The 18,652-nt window shown below is 45.7% G+C and overlaps 1 protein-coding gene across 1 annotated transcript in view; it reads right to left on the reverse strand.

Annotated features, from left to right (window-relative positions):
• P3H2 (prolyl 3-hydroxylase 2) overlaps positions 1–18,652 on the reverse strand; it is a 191,913-nt gene that overhangs the window by 19,444 nt on the left and 153,817 nt on the right. The window contains 2 exon segments of the mRNA XM_029615954.1: positions 3,027–3,169; positions 4,825–4,956. Coding sequence (XP_029471814.1) covers positions 3,027–3,169; positions 4,825–4,956 — 275 coding nt within the window.

Consider the following 18,652-nt stretch of genomic DNA (forward strand, 5'->3'; position numbering starts at 1 on the left):
GGGGGCACGTTGTGTATTCATGATGGGGATCTTGTTCAGGTGCTCTATATTTCCTTTTGTAATTTTAATGTTATATTTTGGGCCTTGTCTCAGTCCTATAACTTTTTCTCTCCCGTTATAGTGGCCTTCATAGTGCAAATGATTCATTCAGTTGGTCTTATTTTGCTTGTACCTATTTCTTAATGGGGGTTTTTTTGCACTTTTTTCTTCTCAAATACATGTGTTGTATTTGATATATTTTATTAATTTAAATGATTACATGTTAAAGCAAATAGCCATCTTGGCTATTACAGGGCCAATAGGCCAGCCCAACACTTACTTATTCCAAGGCACGTCTGGCATCACACACCTCAGAAAACATAAAAAAACTGGGCCAATCTGGACATCCTTGATAATATACCCAATATATATATACACCAGAATAAAAACAGCTCATCCACTGCTATTAAAGCCTACAGAAAAACCAGCAAGCTTGCACTGGTATCAGGGAGCATTGTCAGGGCACACCGTCTGGGCAATGATTGCTGTTGGCAGGCCCTGCTCTACGCCTCCCTCCAGCTGGGAACACGGCTCCCGTCGCCAATCCCCGTGTTGAGGCAACTGGCCAGCTCAGGCAGCACATGGGCACGACCAGGGCAAGGAGAGGGTTTGGAAGAGGACCATGCAGTACACAGCTTAAGCCTTTTTGTTTCTGTCCTCTGCTGCCCTGGACAGGAGTCTGGCTTGCCTGCCCCTATCAATGGCTTCAACTGTTTTTATAGTCAGAAGGCAAACATTATTCAAATGGATAAACAAATGACAACGCAAATGACATAGGCACTAAGGGAAAGAAAGTATTACAAAAGGAACCAGAAAAGTATGTTCAAGTTGGATGTCTTCACTTTTTCTGTAGTGCCAGGGCTTAATTTTATCTGCCCAGTACTGATATTCAGTGCTGATATTCAGTGCTAGCCAGAACAAGTTACAAGGCTAACTTTAGTCATAAAAACTGCTTTCCTAAAGTGAGCTGGATTGCTGGATAGCTTTAAAATAAAATCTACCAGGCCCAGCAGCAGCTGCTAATCAGTCACACACCCTCCTGGCTTCCAAGAAATTTTTAAAAAATGTAGCACTCCCAACTGGTCCTCTACAAATGTAAAAAAGACCCAAAACATGTAGAGTTGCCAATTTTCTCTATTTCCCTATCCCCTACCTCCAAAAACAGTGTGGCTGCAAATTCCTACAATCCACCACTATCCTTGGACTCCCGAAAGTATCACCAATGCAGAGTGGGAAGAGGAAAGGCTCCTGCTCCGCTGACAGCTATCGGCACTTAGTATTCATTTACAGGCGGATTTTAAAAGCCCTGCTCGCGTAAATCCGCCCGGATTTACGCGAGTAGGGCCTTGCGCGCCGGCGCGCCTATTTTCCATAGGCCGCCGGCGCGCGCAGAGCCCCGGGATGCGTGTAGATCCCGGGGTTTTTCGAAGGGGGCATGCCGGGGGGCGGGACCAGATGACGCGGCATTTCGGAGGGCGTGGCGCTGGCCCGGGGGCGTGGTCCAGGCCTCCAGACCAGCCCCCGGGTCAGAAGACGGCACGCCAGCAGTCTGCTGGCGCGCGTAGATTTACGTCTGCTTCTTGCAGGCGTAAATCTAGGAACAAAGGTAAGGGGGGGGTTTAGAAAGGGCCGGGGGGGTGGGTTAGGTAGGGGAAGGGAGGGGAAGGTGAGGGGAGGGCGAAAGGAAGTTCCCTTCGAGGCCCTCCAATTTCGGAGCGGCCTTGGAGGGAACGGAGGCAGGCTGCGTGGCTCGGCACGCGCAGGCTGCCCAAAATCGGCAGCCTTGTGCGCGCAGATCCAGGATTTTAGAGGATACGCGCGGCTATGCGGTATCTTATAAAATCCAGCACACACAAAAGTACGCGATCGCGCTTTTTTAAAAAATCTACCCCTTACTCACATCACTCCAGTGAATGCACGCATGATTGGATCCTTCACTGACAGCTGTCAGAGCTACCGGCACTTAGTATTCTTTTACTCATTTCACTCCAGCGAATGCCCCCATGACTGGATCCTTCACTGGCAGTTGTCAGAACTACCGGCACATAGTATTCATTTACTCACTTCACTCCAGCGAATGCCCCCATGACTGGATCCTTCACTGACAGTTGTCAGAACTACCGGCACATAGTATTAATTTACTCACTTCACTCCAGCGAATGCACCCATGATTGGATCCTTCACTACAGCTATCAGAACTACCGGCACATAGTATTCATTTACTCACTTCACTCCAGCGAATGCACCCATGATTGGATCCTTCACTGCCAGCTGAGCTACCGGCACTTAGTATTCAGTGGAGCCTCTCCTCCTCCCACTCTGCAGTGGAGAAGCTTTTGGGGGTGGAGGTGGGATTTTGTACCCACATTTTTCGAAGGGAAAGGTGAATAGGCACCACTTGCAGTGCCACTTATTTTACATTTCTTAAAGAAAAGGATGGGTTGGGGGATCGGGCCGTGGCTGGGAGACTACGTTTTCTTTCTTTTTTTATATTCAAAATCCTGGTGAGCAGCAAAGTTAACCAGATAACTTTCACCAGATAACTTTCACAGGGTATATTCAGCATTTTACTGGCATCTAGCAGGGAACAGTTCATTTAGGGACCTTTCTCAAACCATCTGCATTGGTCCAAAGTCCATGGGTCCTTTCAACCAGCAGTCTTTGCAGGCAGACCTTGGCTTTATAACCTGCCGTGGCTCATCTGCACCAGCTTTTCTGCCAATACCCGGGAATGCCTTCCTCTCACAATGGCTGGCACATCGTGGAGGGACACATGGACTCTTAGCCACATCAAGGCAGGGGAATTTTCAGACAGTAGATTCATGTAAGTAAAGTGCTTTGCACCCACATGACATCACTCTGAAAGTTGGTCTCTTAATGTACTGTGCTGGTCTCCAGCAGAGCTCTGAAAGCCCTTAGATAGGAAGAAAAGGACAGCTTGGTTATTTTTCTTCATAAATCAACGCGTTTGGCCCGTTCTCCCTCACCTTTCTAGGCTGGATCTCCTCTGGACTGACATGCTCTGGTAACAGGAGTTCATAGTAGCTAACGTTATCGGTCACATCTTCATCGCCAGGATGGAACAGCAGGTAGGACTTGGCACACTGCAAGGCACTCCTATAATCGTTAACTAAAGGAAGCCCAAGAGGAAGGAACAGTGGTGAAATTAAGGAGCATTTGCATAAGGGATTCTATATGTTGACAACACTGTAAATTTTCATCACCATTCATTCCTGCACTATCAACGTCTACAGCAGGCAGGGTAAGTGGACGAGGGGGTTTGCTTCTGGAAGTGTGCTGGGGACTAGCAGCTTCAAACTAGTAAGTTATATGATGATACCTTCTGTCCTGCTGCCTCCTCCTTCTCATCCCCCCCCCGCTAGCAGTTCACGGTATGAACACATCTCAATACCGTTCTTCAGCAGTTTCTATTAGGCCCACAGGCAAAAAAGCAGGCCCCAAAAAACTCATGGGAGGGTCAGTCATAACACTGTCATTCTTAATAGAATGGTAATTGATGAAACTGCCCAATCTATTGCACTCCCTGGAAGTTATGACCCCTGGGTGGCATTTACAGCAGCTTAGAGACCTCATCTCCTGCAAGCTAGCCTAACGTGTTTCACGAAGGTAAGACCTGAACTCTGTGTGGCTGCTCTGCATCTCTCTTCTGCACAGCCATAGACCCTCTGCATGCTAACTAGAAACTGCGCTTATTCACAAATGCTCTTCTCCTATTTTGTGTTCGTGTAAAAGGACGTTGATGAATCAGACCCCCAAGAGGGCAAAACTGTTTCTTAGTTAATCTAAAAAGGAGAATGAACCTTAGGAAAAAAACCTGGAATAGTTCTTACCATGAGGTTCTCAGGAAAAAAAAATTCCAGAAGACAGGATACTGAGGACAGAGCTTTCAATTTCATTCACTTGGCTGTGCAAACTACAACCAATACTACTAATTCAACCTTAGCATAGTTTTGGAGGCGAGTACCACCATTCCATGGGAGCTGCTTGCATGCCTTCCCCACCCAAGACCAGCAAAGACAGGAAGGCGTGCTAGGGGAACCGGAGGCAGGACAGGAAGTGCTGGGATGCAGTTTCCAAATGGAATCTGGTGTCAGATATAGTGCTCAAAGTTCATGACCACTAGGAGAGTGAAACAGAATTAGCTGTACAGAGCACGTAAATGTACAGGGAGGGATCAGGCAGCTGCTTTATGGGACTTCTGATAATGAAAGATAATCATTGTTTTTAAAAATCCATTACAAAAAAAAAAAAAAATAGAAAATTCACTATTTTAAATCCCACTTCATTACCTGCGGACTAACCAGTCAGATTTAAAAACTGAAAAAAAAAAGGGTCACGGAAATCACCCTGTGAATAACAAAGTCAGCAATATAGTCGAACTGCCATGAAATAACCGGGCAGTCTGTGGGATTTACAACACGAACTGAGAATTTTACGCTTTTGACCCCCTCTCTAAGCCCTCAGGCGCCGAAATCAAAATCAGCCCACATAGCGAGGAGAAGTCACCATTGACCCGATTCATTCCCTTACACCAGCGACCGCGTCAATATACAGGGGACAGCAAGCTAGCATTGCTGTCGCAGGAGGCCTTCCCCCTGACCGGCGACGACTTCAGAGGGGGGAAAAAACTCTCCTTCCACCCATGACTTCAGAGGGAAGCGGCCAGAGGATTAAATCCGCTGCTGTGCGTGTCATGGCTGCCCCTCGGGTCTTCATGATGCAAGCCCCGCCCCCCCCCCCCCTAGAAGGAAGATGAAGCCTTACCTTTGTAATAAGAGAACTGCAGAAAGTCATAATGAAGAGGGAGGTAGTTCTCAATGGGAGACAGGCGCCCTGGTCGCGTGGCTAGGTCTCTCACGCATTCGTGCTCGCACACCAGCATCTGAATATAATGATCTACGGGGGAACGAAAGGTGTAAACTCTTTGAGAGCACGTGGTCCTGCGCAAACGGTTCTGAACTCTATTTCAAGCTTTGTTTAGCCGATCAACCTTTCTACTGTTCAACCGATCAATCTTTCTACAGTCCTAGCTGGACCCCTCTCTATGGAACTCTAGGCCCACCCACCTACGCCTTGAGACCTGCTCCAAAAAATTCAGACAAAATCTCAAGACTTGGCTTTTTACACGAGCCTACACATGAACCCCCCTGCTTTTCACTCCTTTCTCCTACACCCTTCCCCCCCTCCCCTCGCCCCCCAAGCATAAGACTGATTTCCCCCCCTTCTTAACTCTCTCCCCCTAACATTTTATTGTAAATAATATACTTGTATATAATTATTTTTATTGCGTTTATCTAACCATTTTATTGCGTTCATCCATTCGTACAACATTACCTTTGTTTCCCCCTCCCCAGTTCTCTTATCAGTTTCATTGTAAAGCCCCGTTGGCCATTTGTTGTTACATGGAAACCGATGTGATGTTTTCTTAACGAATGTCGGTACACAAAAACTTTAAATAAATAAATAAATAAAATTACAAAAAAAAAATCATCATAGTAAAGGGATTTTCTGTTCAAATTAAAAAAAAAAAAAAATATATATATATCTTTTCCCTGAATTTGTTCGAGGCAAACACAACGTGCAGTTGAAAATAGCACGTGTAAAGACTTTGAGATTATTTCATCACAAGCATCCATTCAAACAAAATACGTCATTCTGCTAAAGGCTTCACCTATTATCCCGCATTATCTCCACTTGTGACGCTGGCATGGTCCCCTAACAGCAGAAATACGCAATAAGCAGCCTAATGTCCAAAATTTGAAAATTTATTATGTAGAATCAGAATATGCAATAGGCCCGACTCCAGCCGAGTTTCGCCCTCTTTCAATAGGGCTGCATCAGGGGAATTTGCATATGTAAATGTAAATGTTAAATCAGAAAATGTTTTCTGAAGAGATCGCAGTGATTTGCACTACTGAGATCCTGAATACTTAACCCGCTGAAAGTGTTGCTGTACACCGAGTCATTTTCTGAATGCTGTACCTTTCACAGGTTTTACTTACAACTCCCTGATGAAGATTTAACATTTACATATGCAAATTCCCCTGATGCAGCCCTATTGAAAGAGGGCGAAACTCGGCTGGAGTCGGGCCTATTGCATATTCTGATTCTACATAATAAATTTTCAAATTTTGGACATTAGGCTGCTTATTGCGTATTTCTGCTTCCACGGCTTTATTAAGCAGCCTTCCTTGCTGTTTTGATGGTCCCCTAACAGGCCACATTCATATTCAGGTACCTGAAGGGTGCAACAGCTTGGACGACTGATTTCTTGCAAGGGTCCCGGCTTTTTTTTTTTGTAAGCGAATACCCATTTCAGTGCCATTATCCACTGACAAGTTAATGGCGGTGATATGGATTTCTAGTTTGGCAATATGCACTTCTCTACCATAAATAAAGTTTATCCTTATGATTATATCCTGGTGCGTGGGTAACCAGCACCCCTCTTGCCTCTCAGGTAGCAACGCTGCCAGGATTCTCCTCCACTGTGCGGACTTTTGTACCTAAATTCATTTTTCACTGGTTCTAAGCAAACACATGGAAGTAGCAGGAAAGAGCTGGGCTGGTGGCTGCGTGGCACTGCCACGTGGAGAGCCCGGGTTCACTCCCTGACCCTCGGGGGGGGGGGGGGGAGTGGAAGGAGGCACAGTCGTCACGTGACGGCAACATTTGGTGGCTGTATTTGGAAGGAGCGCCTGGAGTGTGCCCACCCCCCCCCCCCCCGCAGTGACTGGAATAAGTGACTTGGGAGGGGATAATCAAATAAGGGAGAAATCCCCAGGCTAGTTGTGAACCGAGGCTTGCGGCTCCAGGAAGCCAGCCCTGGTTTCGACTGAACTGAAAAGCCCAAAGGAGCAGGAGGAAGCAGCTGGGAGATACTGGAGAGAAGCCAAGACCACGAAGCTGTCTTCAGACCCAGTCAGACCTGTGTGGTCTGCTCTACATCATCTTCAGAAAATTCTTATTTTGGCCTCTGTGCCGCACGGAAATAAGCTGCTAAATAAACAGATAAACCAGTACCTAAGGAGGAAATTCCTGGACAAAATTCATATACCAAGGCAGTGTGGGCAGTGCAGTATAAATCCTTATAAGCAAAGGCGCATCTTATAGCTAAAGAATGTACAAACATACGCTGCAAGCTGTAAGCAAATGTATTCCCAGCCCACTGGTCACTTCTAGTTAAAACATTTCTCAGAAAAAAAAAAAAGAGCTAAAGTCACAAATTGCAAAGAATAGCAGTTACGCCGAAGACAACATTCACAAACACGGTGGTAGTGGTGGTGGAGGGAGGGATTGCTCAGTCAGCTACCTCCTGTGCTTTTCGGGGGGCTTCTAGTTCAAATTCAAACCTGCCCCAACCGGGCAGCAGCACTGTGAACCTTCAGTTGCAGTCACCTGGGAGTTTATTCCTCCTCCTCCCATCCAGCCTCACGCATGCTCCTTTGGTTGAGAACATTTTGCTTGAGGAAGTTCACTGGCTGTGAATGCTGCCTCCGTGACATCCCTAGGCCTGGGGGGGCAGGATCCAGGTCCGGGAACGGAATCAGAGTTTCTTCCACAGAACAGATCCATTCCACCAACCACAAAATGATGACTTTTTTTTTTTTTTTTTTTTAAGGCTGATCTTGTTTGACTCAAGCTTCCAAAACAGAGGTGCATGTTGTATCTTCGCACGCTGCTTACTCAGCTGAAGGCGTTTCCACAAGACATCCTGGATAACGTACCTCTGCTCTCTTAGGGCCTGACTTTCCCGCCCCCTCCATTCTCTCTCTCTGTGAGAAGAAAGCTTGCTGTTCCGGCCTTGGCTGATTAAAAGGGTTTCCTGGAAAGGGTTAAATCTAGGTACTGCGGAGCTCCCTAAACCCAAGGTTTCCCCCCTTCCTTGAAATTACACCACCCCCGCTCCCACCCCCCATCCTGGCATAAACTACAAATGTTAGTGATGTCCGGAGGTTGCAGGGGGAAGGATGAAGTTTCTTTAAATGTATTCATCACATGTCGACATGTCATCGAATCACAGGGAGCTCAGCAACACGGAGCAGGAGTATTTTAAAATACAGATTTTTAAACAGATGTGCGCTGGGAACTCAAGCCCCTATTCTTTCAGCTCTTTCTCATTCCTCCAGCTCTGGTGCTCTACTTGTAGCATTACAAGGGTGGGGAGAATACACTTTATAAAAGCCTCCCCCCCAATGGCTGATCTTTAGGATGCCAGAGAACCTATGGCAGGAAAGAACCACATAGGAAATCTTGTGATGGCAAGGCAGATGTCCACCATGAACCTTCTCGTGGGAAATGCAACCGGAGCAGCCTCTGCTTATGGCCATCTGCTATCAGGGGGGGAGGTGGGGGCCTTGATGGTACCCCGGTAAGCACCAAGGTGCCCATCACAAGCTGCGTCCTGGTCAACATAACAGACGCTGGAAGGCCTGAGAACGCTGGCAGGCCATGGAGTGGTTTACGTTTTAGATCATTTACTAGAGTTATGGATGAGAACCTGGGAGGAAGGGCCTAACGGAAATGAGAAAACATTTAAGCCAGGTTTCAGGAGCTTGGGCGAGTACCAAAAAGTTGGGGATGTTCACACAACCGGTGAATAACCTGCCAGGATAGAGGCAAGGTGAAAGGGCATTACAGAGGAGTGAGGAGCCGCCACTCATCCGTGATCGCTGAACGCCTTTCTGTACACAAATTTACCACAGTAAGCTGCCATCGGCTTGGGTTAAATCACCGACGCATTGCTTTTGGGCTTACACATTACAAAGAAACTACCATCTAAGCGATTCTGCATGACTAATACAAGGCTACACTAAATATGTAACGGATAAATCAAGTGTTGTCAAACGATACTTAGTGCAAATACAAAAAAAACAATTAAAATAGTTTGCTTTTCTTGCTATAAAATGTGGTATTACTCATTGGTATTATTTGAAAATTGTAGATTTTTTGTTTTTAAAGCAAGAGGATGCCGAGTGTCCATGGAGTGGGGGGGGGGGGGGGGGGGGGGGGGGGGGGGATGGATGTTGGATTCACAAAATCTTAATGCTCATTTAACTAGACTGGTACTGAATCAGTAAGGAAGCAAACAGAAACGGACTTAGATAAGGACCCAATATCCTACCAGTGGTCAAGATTGCTGGGACATAGCCTTGTGTTGTGGAAGAACTATGCAGACTGGATGGGCCAATTGAGCGTTTACCACCACCATCTACTGAATTACTCTGTTATATTGCTATATCGCTTGGTTAGCGTTCAAGGAGTTTGTCGCCCACTGGGGGTCGGGTGAGAGGGTGCTAACCCCCCACCTCCCCGGTTACACAGTTTCTCAGTGTTGGCCATAGGACCAAGGAGGGCTTGTCCTCAGCTCACAGCACAGACCATATGTTTGATCTTAGCCAAACTGGCAGTAACATCTGATTTCAGTCTGAACTTTTTTCATCAACATACTTGAGAAGTATAAGCAACCGCACTCTGACTGTGCCTCTGTGTACCAATTAAATCATCTAGAAATAAACAGATAAAAAGCATGATAGGTGCTAATATTTCCTAGTGCTATAAAAAAAAAAAAAATAGCGCACAACAAGTTGGAGAAGCATATGCCTTTAGCATGACGTGATGCAGGAATATTTCCGAGCGCTCAAGAGGTCCATATTCTAAAGATTCATGCAGCTAAAGCTGGCTTTTATCTGCATAACTCTAGCCCTTTAAGAATATACCCACCTTTTCACCAAATAACTTTCCTCTGCACACAGTTCTGTGCGGGCGAGGTTGCCCAGATTAAGAGGGGCATGGAGCAAGAGGCAATATGCCGAGCGCCCTCCCACTGAATGTGTGCCTAGAGTTATTTACATAACTGTGCATGGATATTCAGCGTCAAACTCATCCAAGGTCCGCTGGATATCTGGGATAAAGCTATCCAGATTAACTTACCCGCTCGCCAGCTTATTGCATGTGGACCTTCTGGCTTTTAGACTCAGGTTCCCGCCTGCTCCTTCCAGATCACGGATGTCCCCACTTCAGAGGCCCTCCCACTCTGTACAGATTTAGCTAAAATATGCCAAGAGGGTGGGCGACTCGGCAAGAGACTCTCCCACCCAATTTCAGCCAAATCCGTCCAAGGAGAGGGCCTCTGATGTGTCCCCCTGGACGGACCGAGAGAAACAATAGGAGCCATACGCTGATGAAATACACCTAAACAGATGAATGGGTAGAAGCAACGATAGCTATAAGAAGAAACAAATCTTCTTTTAAGAAATCAGAGTAGTGAAGTTAGAGTAACAGAGTAAATGACGGCAGATAAAGACAAAAAAAAAAGACCCATCCAGTCTGCCCAGCAGCAATTTTATGGGCATCTACCCAAAGTAGATCAAATTCCCACATGGAATCCAACCCCCTGCTGTATCCCCTTGAGGGTTGCAACTGCTGCTCTGTGCAACCACAGATAGTCCAGAAGGCACGGGAACATAAGAACTGTCATACTGGGTCAGACCAAGGGTCCATCAAGCCCAGCATCCTGTTTCCAGCAGTGGCCAATCCAAGTGACAAGTACCCAAACATTAAATAGATCTCAAGCTACTATTGCTTATTAATTAATAGCAGTTTATGGATTTTTCCTCTAGGAATCCAAAACTTTTTTAAACCCAGTTACACTAACTGTTGTAACCACATCCTCTGGCAATGAATTCCAGACCTTAACTATGCGCTAAGTGAAAAAGCATTTTCTTCGATTTGTTTTAAATCAGCTATTTGCTAACTTCATGGAGTGCCCCCCCTGGTCCTTCTATTATGTAAATAACCAATTTACATTAACTTTAAGTCCTTTCATGATTTTGTAGACCGTGTTCCTAATTCATGCATGTGGTCATCTGAGCTTAGCAAAAGATCTTGGTAGGGGAGAGGGTGGGTGTTGATGATGCGGAGAACCCTGGAGGAAGGAGAAAGTACCCAACAGTAGTGGTTTTATAATACACAAAAAAAGACTACCTCCATCCCGAAGAAGGAATAGCAAGTATAGAAAGCATGTTAGAGATAGAGTGGAAAATTGCCACATTGGATCATGAGTTAAATCCTCACCTACACATGGCCTGGGGCCCATCAGGGTTGCATGGATTGTGATCTGATGAAACCAGAGAATCAGCAGCAGCAGCCGCCCCTGAAACAGCTGAGGACTCTGCAATCCCCCCCTCATCCCCCCCCCCCCCCCCCGAGTTCAGTAGATTGGATGGTTGTGATCTATCAGGATCCCATAAAAGCAGTCTACAGGAAAACCCCCGGATCTGGAGATGTGTTTTTGGGTCATTGTTTGCTACTTTTTTTTGCCCACTTCTTGTTGGAAACGCATTCCATCTGGGTTTGCCGCTGGAAGGCTGCTGTACGCGCCAACTCTGCCACAAACCTGGCTACGACCTCTGCCTTTCAGCCCCCAGCTGCCAACTGGAAATATCTCTAGTAACCCGACTATTGGGTCCAGGATCTGAAAGTAAAGCAAGCGGGAAAGAATTCCTCCTTTTAAAGTACTATTTTGAATGCATTTGGGTTATTTAATTGAAAGCGCCTTCCTTGTGCCAAAAGATGAGTCTTTAAAAAAAATCTGCTTTTAAGTGGAAACAGTTTGCAAAGCATTCAACGCAGAATTATGCATTAGCTAAAAGCCCACAGGGCCAGCATGAGGTCAGTCACCATTTGTAGCCAGTAATTCCTAATTTACAGATATGTCTATGATCTCTGCCAATTAAGTGCACTCTAGGTTGAAGAAATAAGTATCTTAATTACTAACGCATGGACTTGGCATCCAATTTTAAGCTCTAGTGACAGACACTGTAAAACAGTTCCTAAGGGGGCAAGCTGCTGTTTTTCTATTTTAATAAGATTACTTAATGTTAATTTTCGTTGCGTGCTTTCTAAGCCTTCCCTGCCTCAAGGCTCTCCGGGATTCTCCCGTTCACTGCCAAATGGCAAAATTCTTCCAAACTCGGGACCTCAGAGAAACTTTGGCCACTCCGCTCTGGTTCTCAAACAGCGTTCAAACGTGTTTTATTGATTATTGCTTTAACTCAAAGAGTACTTGCCTCTCGAGAACAGTGCAGTCAACAAATGCAGGTGGTGGGCAGTCCGAGAAGTGCACTCAGTCGCCTGGCTGGGGGTCCTAGCAAAGTCCAACAGCCCCAGGGCGTGAATTCTCTGAATGGGGAGGACGGGGAAGGACAGCCAGCCAGGGCCCAGAAGGTTAGGGGGATTCTTGCTGTGGGTGTTGACTCGCTGTGCACGGGTGGGGGTGGGGGGGGGGGGGGGGGGGGGGGTAGGTGCCAGACAACAGATGGGACATTCTGGATGGGTGTTCGTAAATTCAAGTTTACCGCAGACGTTCCAAGGTAATTACCTGGCACCATTCACCCTTGAATCTGGTTACATCCATGTCCCAAAGTTATTCTCCGTGTCTCTTTCTGGTGAATGTGTTCCTCGGTATTGGGGTTTTGACTTGGCCTCACCCTCCAGGGCATGCAATGGTAAGCTTTTTGGGGGAGGGGGGGGGCCTATCTCTTTGGGATCCCTGTTCCCCACAATACCTGTGGGTGCAAATATACTTCAGCTTCTCCCGCTCCAAATTATGTTTCTCTTTCCTGGGGTGAAGACTCAGGATGAAAGCGCTGTGCCCTCACAGTTCTCCTCTCTGCTCTCTTGGGCAAAAAAGGGTGAAACCCCGCACCCCCACTCAAACAAAAATGGACACAATCTTCCCACCAAACTACTTGCTCAGAGTCACCACTGTCCATCTACTGATTGTGAGATGGGATCCTTTCCCCTCTCCTACCCAAGGCACGGGGAATCCTTCCCTCCTGTGAGCCAGGACCAAGGACTTCAAAACTCAAGAAGAAAAAAAATCCCCAAACTCCTTAAAGCATCTTCAAAGTCTTAGAGGTAAACTCTCCCACCAGGATACAGAAAGGTATAAGCTGCCCCCTTCCTTCTCTGGGTGCTAGCGTCATGAGGCCCAGACCACCAAGAATAGGGAAAGCAACCCAAAAATCACTCCTTTACCTTCTGAATCTAACCAGAAAACGCCACACCAAACTCCCTTCCTGCCTGCTTTTCCGCAGACAGGGGGGCTCAGCATTCCAGCAGCCTTACCGGGGGTGCGGTAGGAAATGGTACGCTCCTTGCCTAACGCCTAGACCCTAGCTCTACATCCAAGGCCATCTAGTGGAGATGCCAAGGGGATTTTATGCTTGCACAACATGAATATATTAAATCACATGCACAACAGGAATGAAAAAAAAAATTACAAAATGTAATTTTTCCTTGGGCCATTAACTCTGAAGCAACAGAACTGCCTAGCGGACATGAAAGATGCAGCATCTCGTCATTCCACAAAGTTCTAGCAGTCCTGGGGAAACTGGGAGTCCCCAAATCCAGTCCTCGAGGGCCACCAACCCGTCTGGTTTTCAGGATTTCCACAAAAATATGCCTGCCTTGCCTCCATGGTATACAAATATATTTCATGCATATTCATCATGGAGATTCTGAAAACCAGACAGGTTTGCGGCCCTTGACTGGTTTTGGGGAACCTTGTTTTAGAGGAGCACATGGGACTGTAGGACCACATCAGTCCTCCTTCCCGGTATGCAGATCTCATGAAGGGAAATGCCTGGTCCGTAAAGCTCACGACCATTACTATATCTTTGAGTAAATCTTTTGTTTGCTCGTGAAAAGGCATCACCAACCTATGACAAATTATATGTCTGTGACACTTTTACAAAAGGATAAGGATTACGATTTTGGTAGCAAATCAAATTTCGTATGATCATTGGGTCATAAAAGATTAGTATTCTCCTCCTCGTGCTCTCAATGGCGAGGTCCCCAAAGGACTAGTCTAATGGGATTTTGGGAGGGCATGTTCCTGCAGGGTCCTATAAAGACACCATTGGATTTTACCAGTGGTTGCTCTTGTAAAAGTGGAATCCAGCAGTATCCAGGTGAAGGAGAGCAAAAAAGCAGAAAAGGAAATAATTGGTAGCAAAACACATGCAACTGCTGCAGGACAGGAATGATTTATTCTACAAATGTACCTAAGAAAATGCCATACTGGGTCAGACCAAGGGTCCATCAAGCCCAGCATCCTGTTTCCAACAGTTGCCAATCCAGGCCATAAGAACCTGGCAAGTACCCAAAAACTAAGTCTATTCCATGTAACCATTGCTAATGGCAGTGGCTATTCTCTAAGTGAACTTAATAGCAGGTAATGGACTTCTCCTCCAAGAACTTATCAAATCCTTTTTTAAACACAGCTATACTAACTGCACTAACCACATTCTCTGGCAACAAATTCCAGAGTTTAATTGTGCGTTGAGTAAAAAAGAACTTTCTCCGATTAGTTGTAAATGTGCCCCATGCTAACTTCATGGAGTGCCCTCTAGTCTTTCTACTATCCGAAAGAGTAAATAACCAATTCACATCTACCCGTTCTAGACCTGTCATGATTTTAAACACCTCTATCATATCCCCCCTCAGTCGTCTCTTCTCCAAGCTGAAAAGTCCTAACCTCTTTAGTCTTTCCTCATAGGGGAGCTGTTCCATCCCCTTTATCATTTTGGTCGCCCTTCTCTGTACCTTCTCCATCACAACTATATCTTTTTTGAGATGCGGCGACCAGAATTGTACACAGTATTCAAGGTGCGGTCTCACCACGGAGCGATACAGAGGCATTATGACATTTTCCGTTCTATTCACCATTCTCTTTCCAATAATTCCCAACATTCTGCTCGCTTTTCTGACTGCCGCAGCACACTGCACCGATGATTTCAATGTGTTATCCACTATGACACCTAGATCTCTTTCTTGGGTTGTAGCACCTAATATGGAACCCAACATTGTGTAATTACAGCATGGGTTATTTCTCCCTATATGCATCACCCTGCACTTATCCACATCAAATTTCATCTGCCATTTGGATGCCCAATTCTCCAGTCTCACAAGGTCCTCCTGCAATTCATCACAATCTGCTTGTGATTTAACTACTCTGAACAATTTTGTGTCATCTGCAGATTTGATTATCTCACTTGTCGTATTTCTTTCCAGATCATTTATAAATATATTGAACAGTAAGGGTCCCAATACAGATCCCTGAGGCACCTACCTGATTTCCTTTGCAGGAATTTGCTTTGCCTTATTATTCAGTGCTGAATATGGTAAGCCAAGGCCTTTGAATAAAGGATCAGAGAAATCTGCATGCTTGGAAAATAGGAAACAGAGTTACGTGCATAATGCACGCACCTCTTGGATTCTAACCTTGGCTGTGTCTGTTTCATTTGGAATCAATTAAAGTAGTTAATGGAAAAATTAAACTAAAATAAAGAGAGGATAAAGAGAGGAAGGGGAAACATTGCCTTGGAGAGTCTTATGTGCGAATGCTTGAAGTCTTGTTAAGAAAAATCACAGACCAGGAGGCCACCAAGGGGCCGGCAGACGTGGCTATAGATGCAGTCGCTGGGACTTGGTATAATGGAATTCAGGATTGGAATGCAACCATCAGAAGAGACAAAAGTAGAGAAAAAGCAGACGAAAGGGGATTCTTAATATTAGGGACACGATAGTCGCTCCTGAAGTAAAGGGAGAAGCTGAATTACTGTTGGCCGCCTTGGAAAATCCTATGAGAAATTCTGTCTGCATGGAACCTGCAGCACAGGGAAAGGAGGTGGAGTCAGGCACGACGAGAGGCATCACCAGAATGGAGACCAAATGGGAAGGCGACTTCAAGCTATGAATGTTGACTGGAGCCCACCTGCTGAGATATCAGCTAGGCACGGGGAAGTCCTGCAAAGAGTGTTCCTCAGGAAATCAGTGGAAGAGCCCATGTTGGATCTGGAACTGTCACTAACCTCAGGGTAAGGAAAAATTGAAGTCCTAATGATCATCATGCTATGTAGTTCAATTAAACTCTGATCTGCAATGAACCATACACTATGAGAGTATGTCGGGGACTGTCAAGCAGTAAGAAATTATGTCAGAAGTTATGCATGTTAACACAGAATATTGTTCATTTTGGCACTCAATGTACTGGCTTTTGTCTTTTTTTTGTTGTTTTTATCATGTTTATGTTATGTTGATCTAATTTTGTGTGTTTATTTGTGAATGTATTATTGTTCCCCCGTGCAGAACTTTGGATGCTGCAAGTTATAAAGCTTTTAAATAAATAAAATAAGATTAGGTTCAAGGGCTCACTCAAGAGGATGAGAGACAGTTTTGAGGATGCCCCATTTGGAATCTAACGGCTGAGGATTACAGAGAAACTTTGGTCAGCAATCAAACAGAGCATGGAGAAGGCAACAAATCAGTGTGCAGAGCTGGTTAACAAATGGAAAAGACGACAGAGATCAATATGGATCTTTGAGGAGGTAGCAGAAATGAGCAAAAAAGGTTGAGGAGGCCAGGCAGGAATATCAGGAAAACTAACAGCGGAATTCATCATGGATGAGCCGCGATGAAAAAAAGAGGCGGAGGGGGTGATTGTGTGTGCACCCGGCCGCATTGCGTTGGTGTGCTTTCGCCCACCGCCCCCATGGCGCCACCGTAAAAGGTGGTGTTATTTCTGGCACTACTGCCAGTGATAATGTGTAAAACAGTGTAAAACAGCAGTACCGGAAAAAACATTTTCCTAACCCCGCCCAAACCCTTCTCCTTCCACTAGTTTACATTTTACGACCACGATGTGCCCATTATCTCATGCGATAACTCCTTAACGCACGCAATAACGGCACCTCGCAGTTTGATAAATGACCCTATAAGAGAGGCAAGGGGACAGTTAGATGTGGAAAGATCCAAAGTAAGAAGAAAACTGCCCAATCATAAGAACATGCCATACTGGGTCAGACCAAGGGTCCATCAAGCCCAGCATCCGGTTTCCAACAGTGGCCAAACCAGGCCATAAGAACCTGGCAAGTACCCAAAAACTAAGTCTAATCCATGTTACTGTTGCTAGTAATAGCAGTGGCTATTTTCTAAGTCAACTTAATTAATAGCAGGTAATGGACTTCTCCTCCAAGAACTTATCCAATCCTTTTTTAAACACAGCTATACTAACTGCACTAACCACGTCCCCTGGCAACAAATTCCAGAGTTTAATTGTGCGTTGAGTGAAAAAGAACTTTCTCCGATTAGTTTTAAATGTGCCACATGCTAACTTCATGGAGTGCCCCCTAGTCCTTCTATTATCCGAAAGAGTAAATAACTGATTCACATTTACCCATTCTAGACCTCTCATGATTTTAAACACCTCTATCATATCCCCCCTCTGCTGTCTCTTCTCCAAGGTGAAAAGTCCTAACCTCTTTAGTCTTTCCTCATATGGGAGCTGTTTCATCCCCTTTATCATTTTGGTCGCCCTTCTCTGTACCTTCTCCATCACAACTATATCTTTTTTGAGATGCGGCGACCAGAATTGTACACAGTATTCAAGGTGCGGTCTCATCATGGAGCGATACAGAGGCATTATGACATTTTCCGTTTTATTCACCATTTCCTTTCTAATAATTCCCAACATTCTGTTTGCTTTTTTGACCGCCGCAGCACACTGAGCGATGATTTCAATGTGTTATCCACTATGACGCCTAGATCTCTTTCTTGGGTGGTAGCTCCTAATATGGGACCTAACATTGTGTAATTATAGCATGTGTTATTTTTCCCTATATGCATCACCTTGCACTTATCCACATTAAATTTCATCTGCCATTTTGATGCCCAATTTTCCAGTCTCACAAGGTCTTCCTACAATTTATCACAATCTGCTTGTGATTTAACTACTCTGAATAATTTTGTATCATCTGCAAATTTGATGACCTCACTCGCTGTATTTTTATTCCAGATCATTTATAAATATATTGAAAAGTAAGGGTCCCAGTACAGATCCCTGAGGCACTCCACTGCCCACTCCCTTCCACTGAGAAAATTGTCCATTTAATCCTACTCTCTGTTTCCTTTCAGCCAGTTTATAATCCACAAAAGACATTGCCATCTATCCCATGACTTTTTACTTTTCCTAGAAGCCTCTAATGAGGAACTTTGTAGCACACAGAATATTTTATCTTTAATTCTTCAGCGTTGCTTCACTTAGCCCCTGTTGTGCGTCCCGTTCGCGCTCGGCCCGTGCCTGGGCCTGCTCACCTATCTAAGACCTCCGCGGGTCCCGGGTCGGCCTCCCCAGCAGTGGCAGTGAATCCAGCCAGGGTTCGGTGTCCCGCGACGGCGGTCACGAGGCCTTCCTCTTCCTCCATGGCATCAGCCCCGCCCCTAGGCACGCGTGTGGACCGCCTGGCCCCTTAAAGGGCCAGGGGTAGATCCCAGCTCCGCAGCGCGCCCTGATTAGTCTCGGCATAAAAGGAAGTTCCTGCCATACTTCCTTGCCTTCTCAATCGGGTCGATCACATCATGATTTCCAGTTTGCCTCTGCGTTTCCAGTCTGTGTTCCAGTCTCGTTCCAGCCTTGTTCCAGTCCTGTTCCAGTGTTCTTCTGTCTCCTCGTCTCCCCAGGTAGTACCATTCGAACTGTCTTCTCGGTACTGACCTCGGCCTGTTCTTGACTACGTTGATCACTGCCTGC

The sequence above is a fragment of the Rhinatrema bivittatum genome, chromosome 9 (genome assembly GCF_901001135.1).
Source record: "Rhinatrema bivittatum chromosome 9, aRhiBiv1.1, whole genome shotgun sequence".
Lineage (NCBI taxonomy): Eukaryota > Metazoa > Chordata > Amphibia > Gymnophiona > Rhinatrematidae > Rhinatrema > Rhinatrema bivittatum.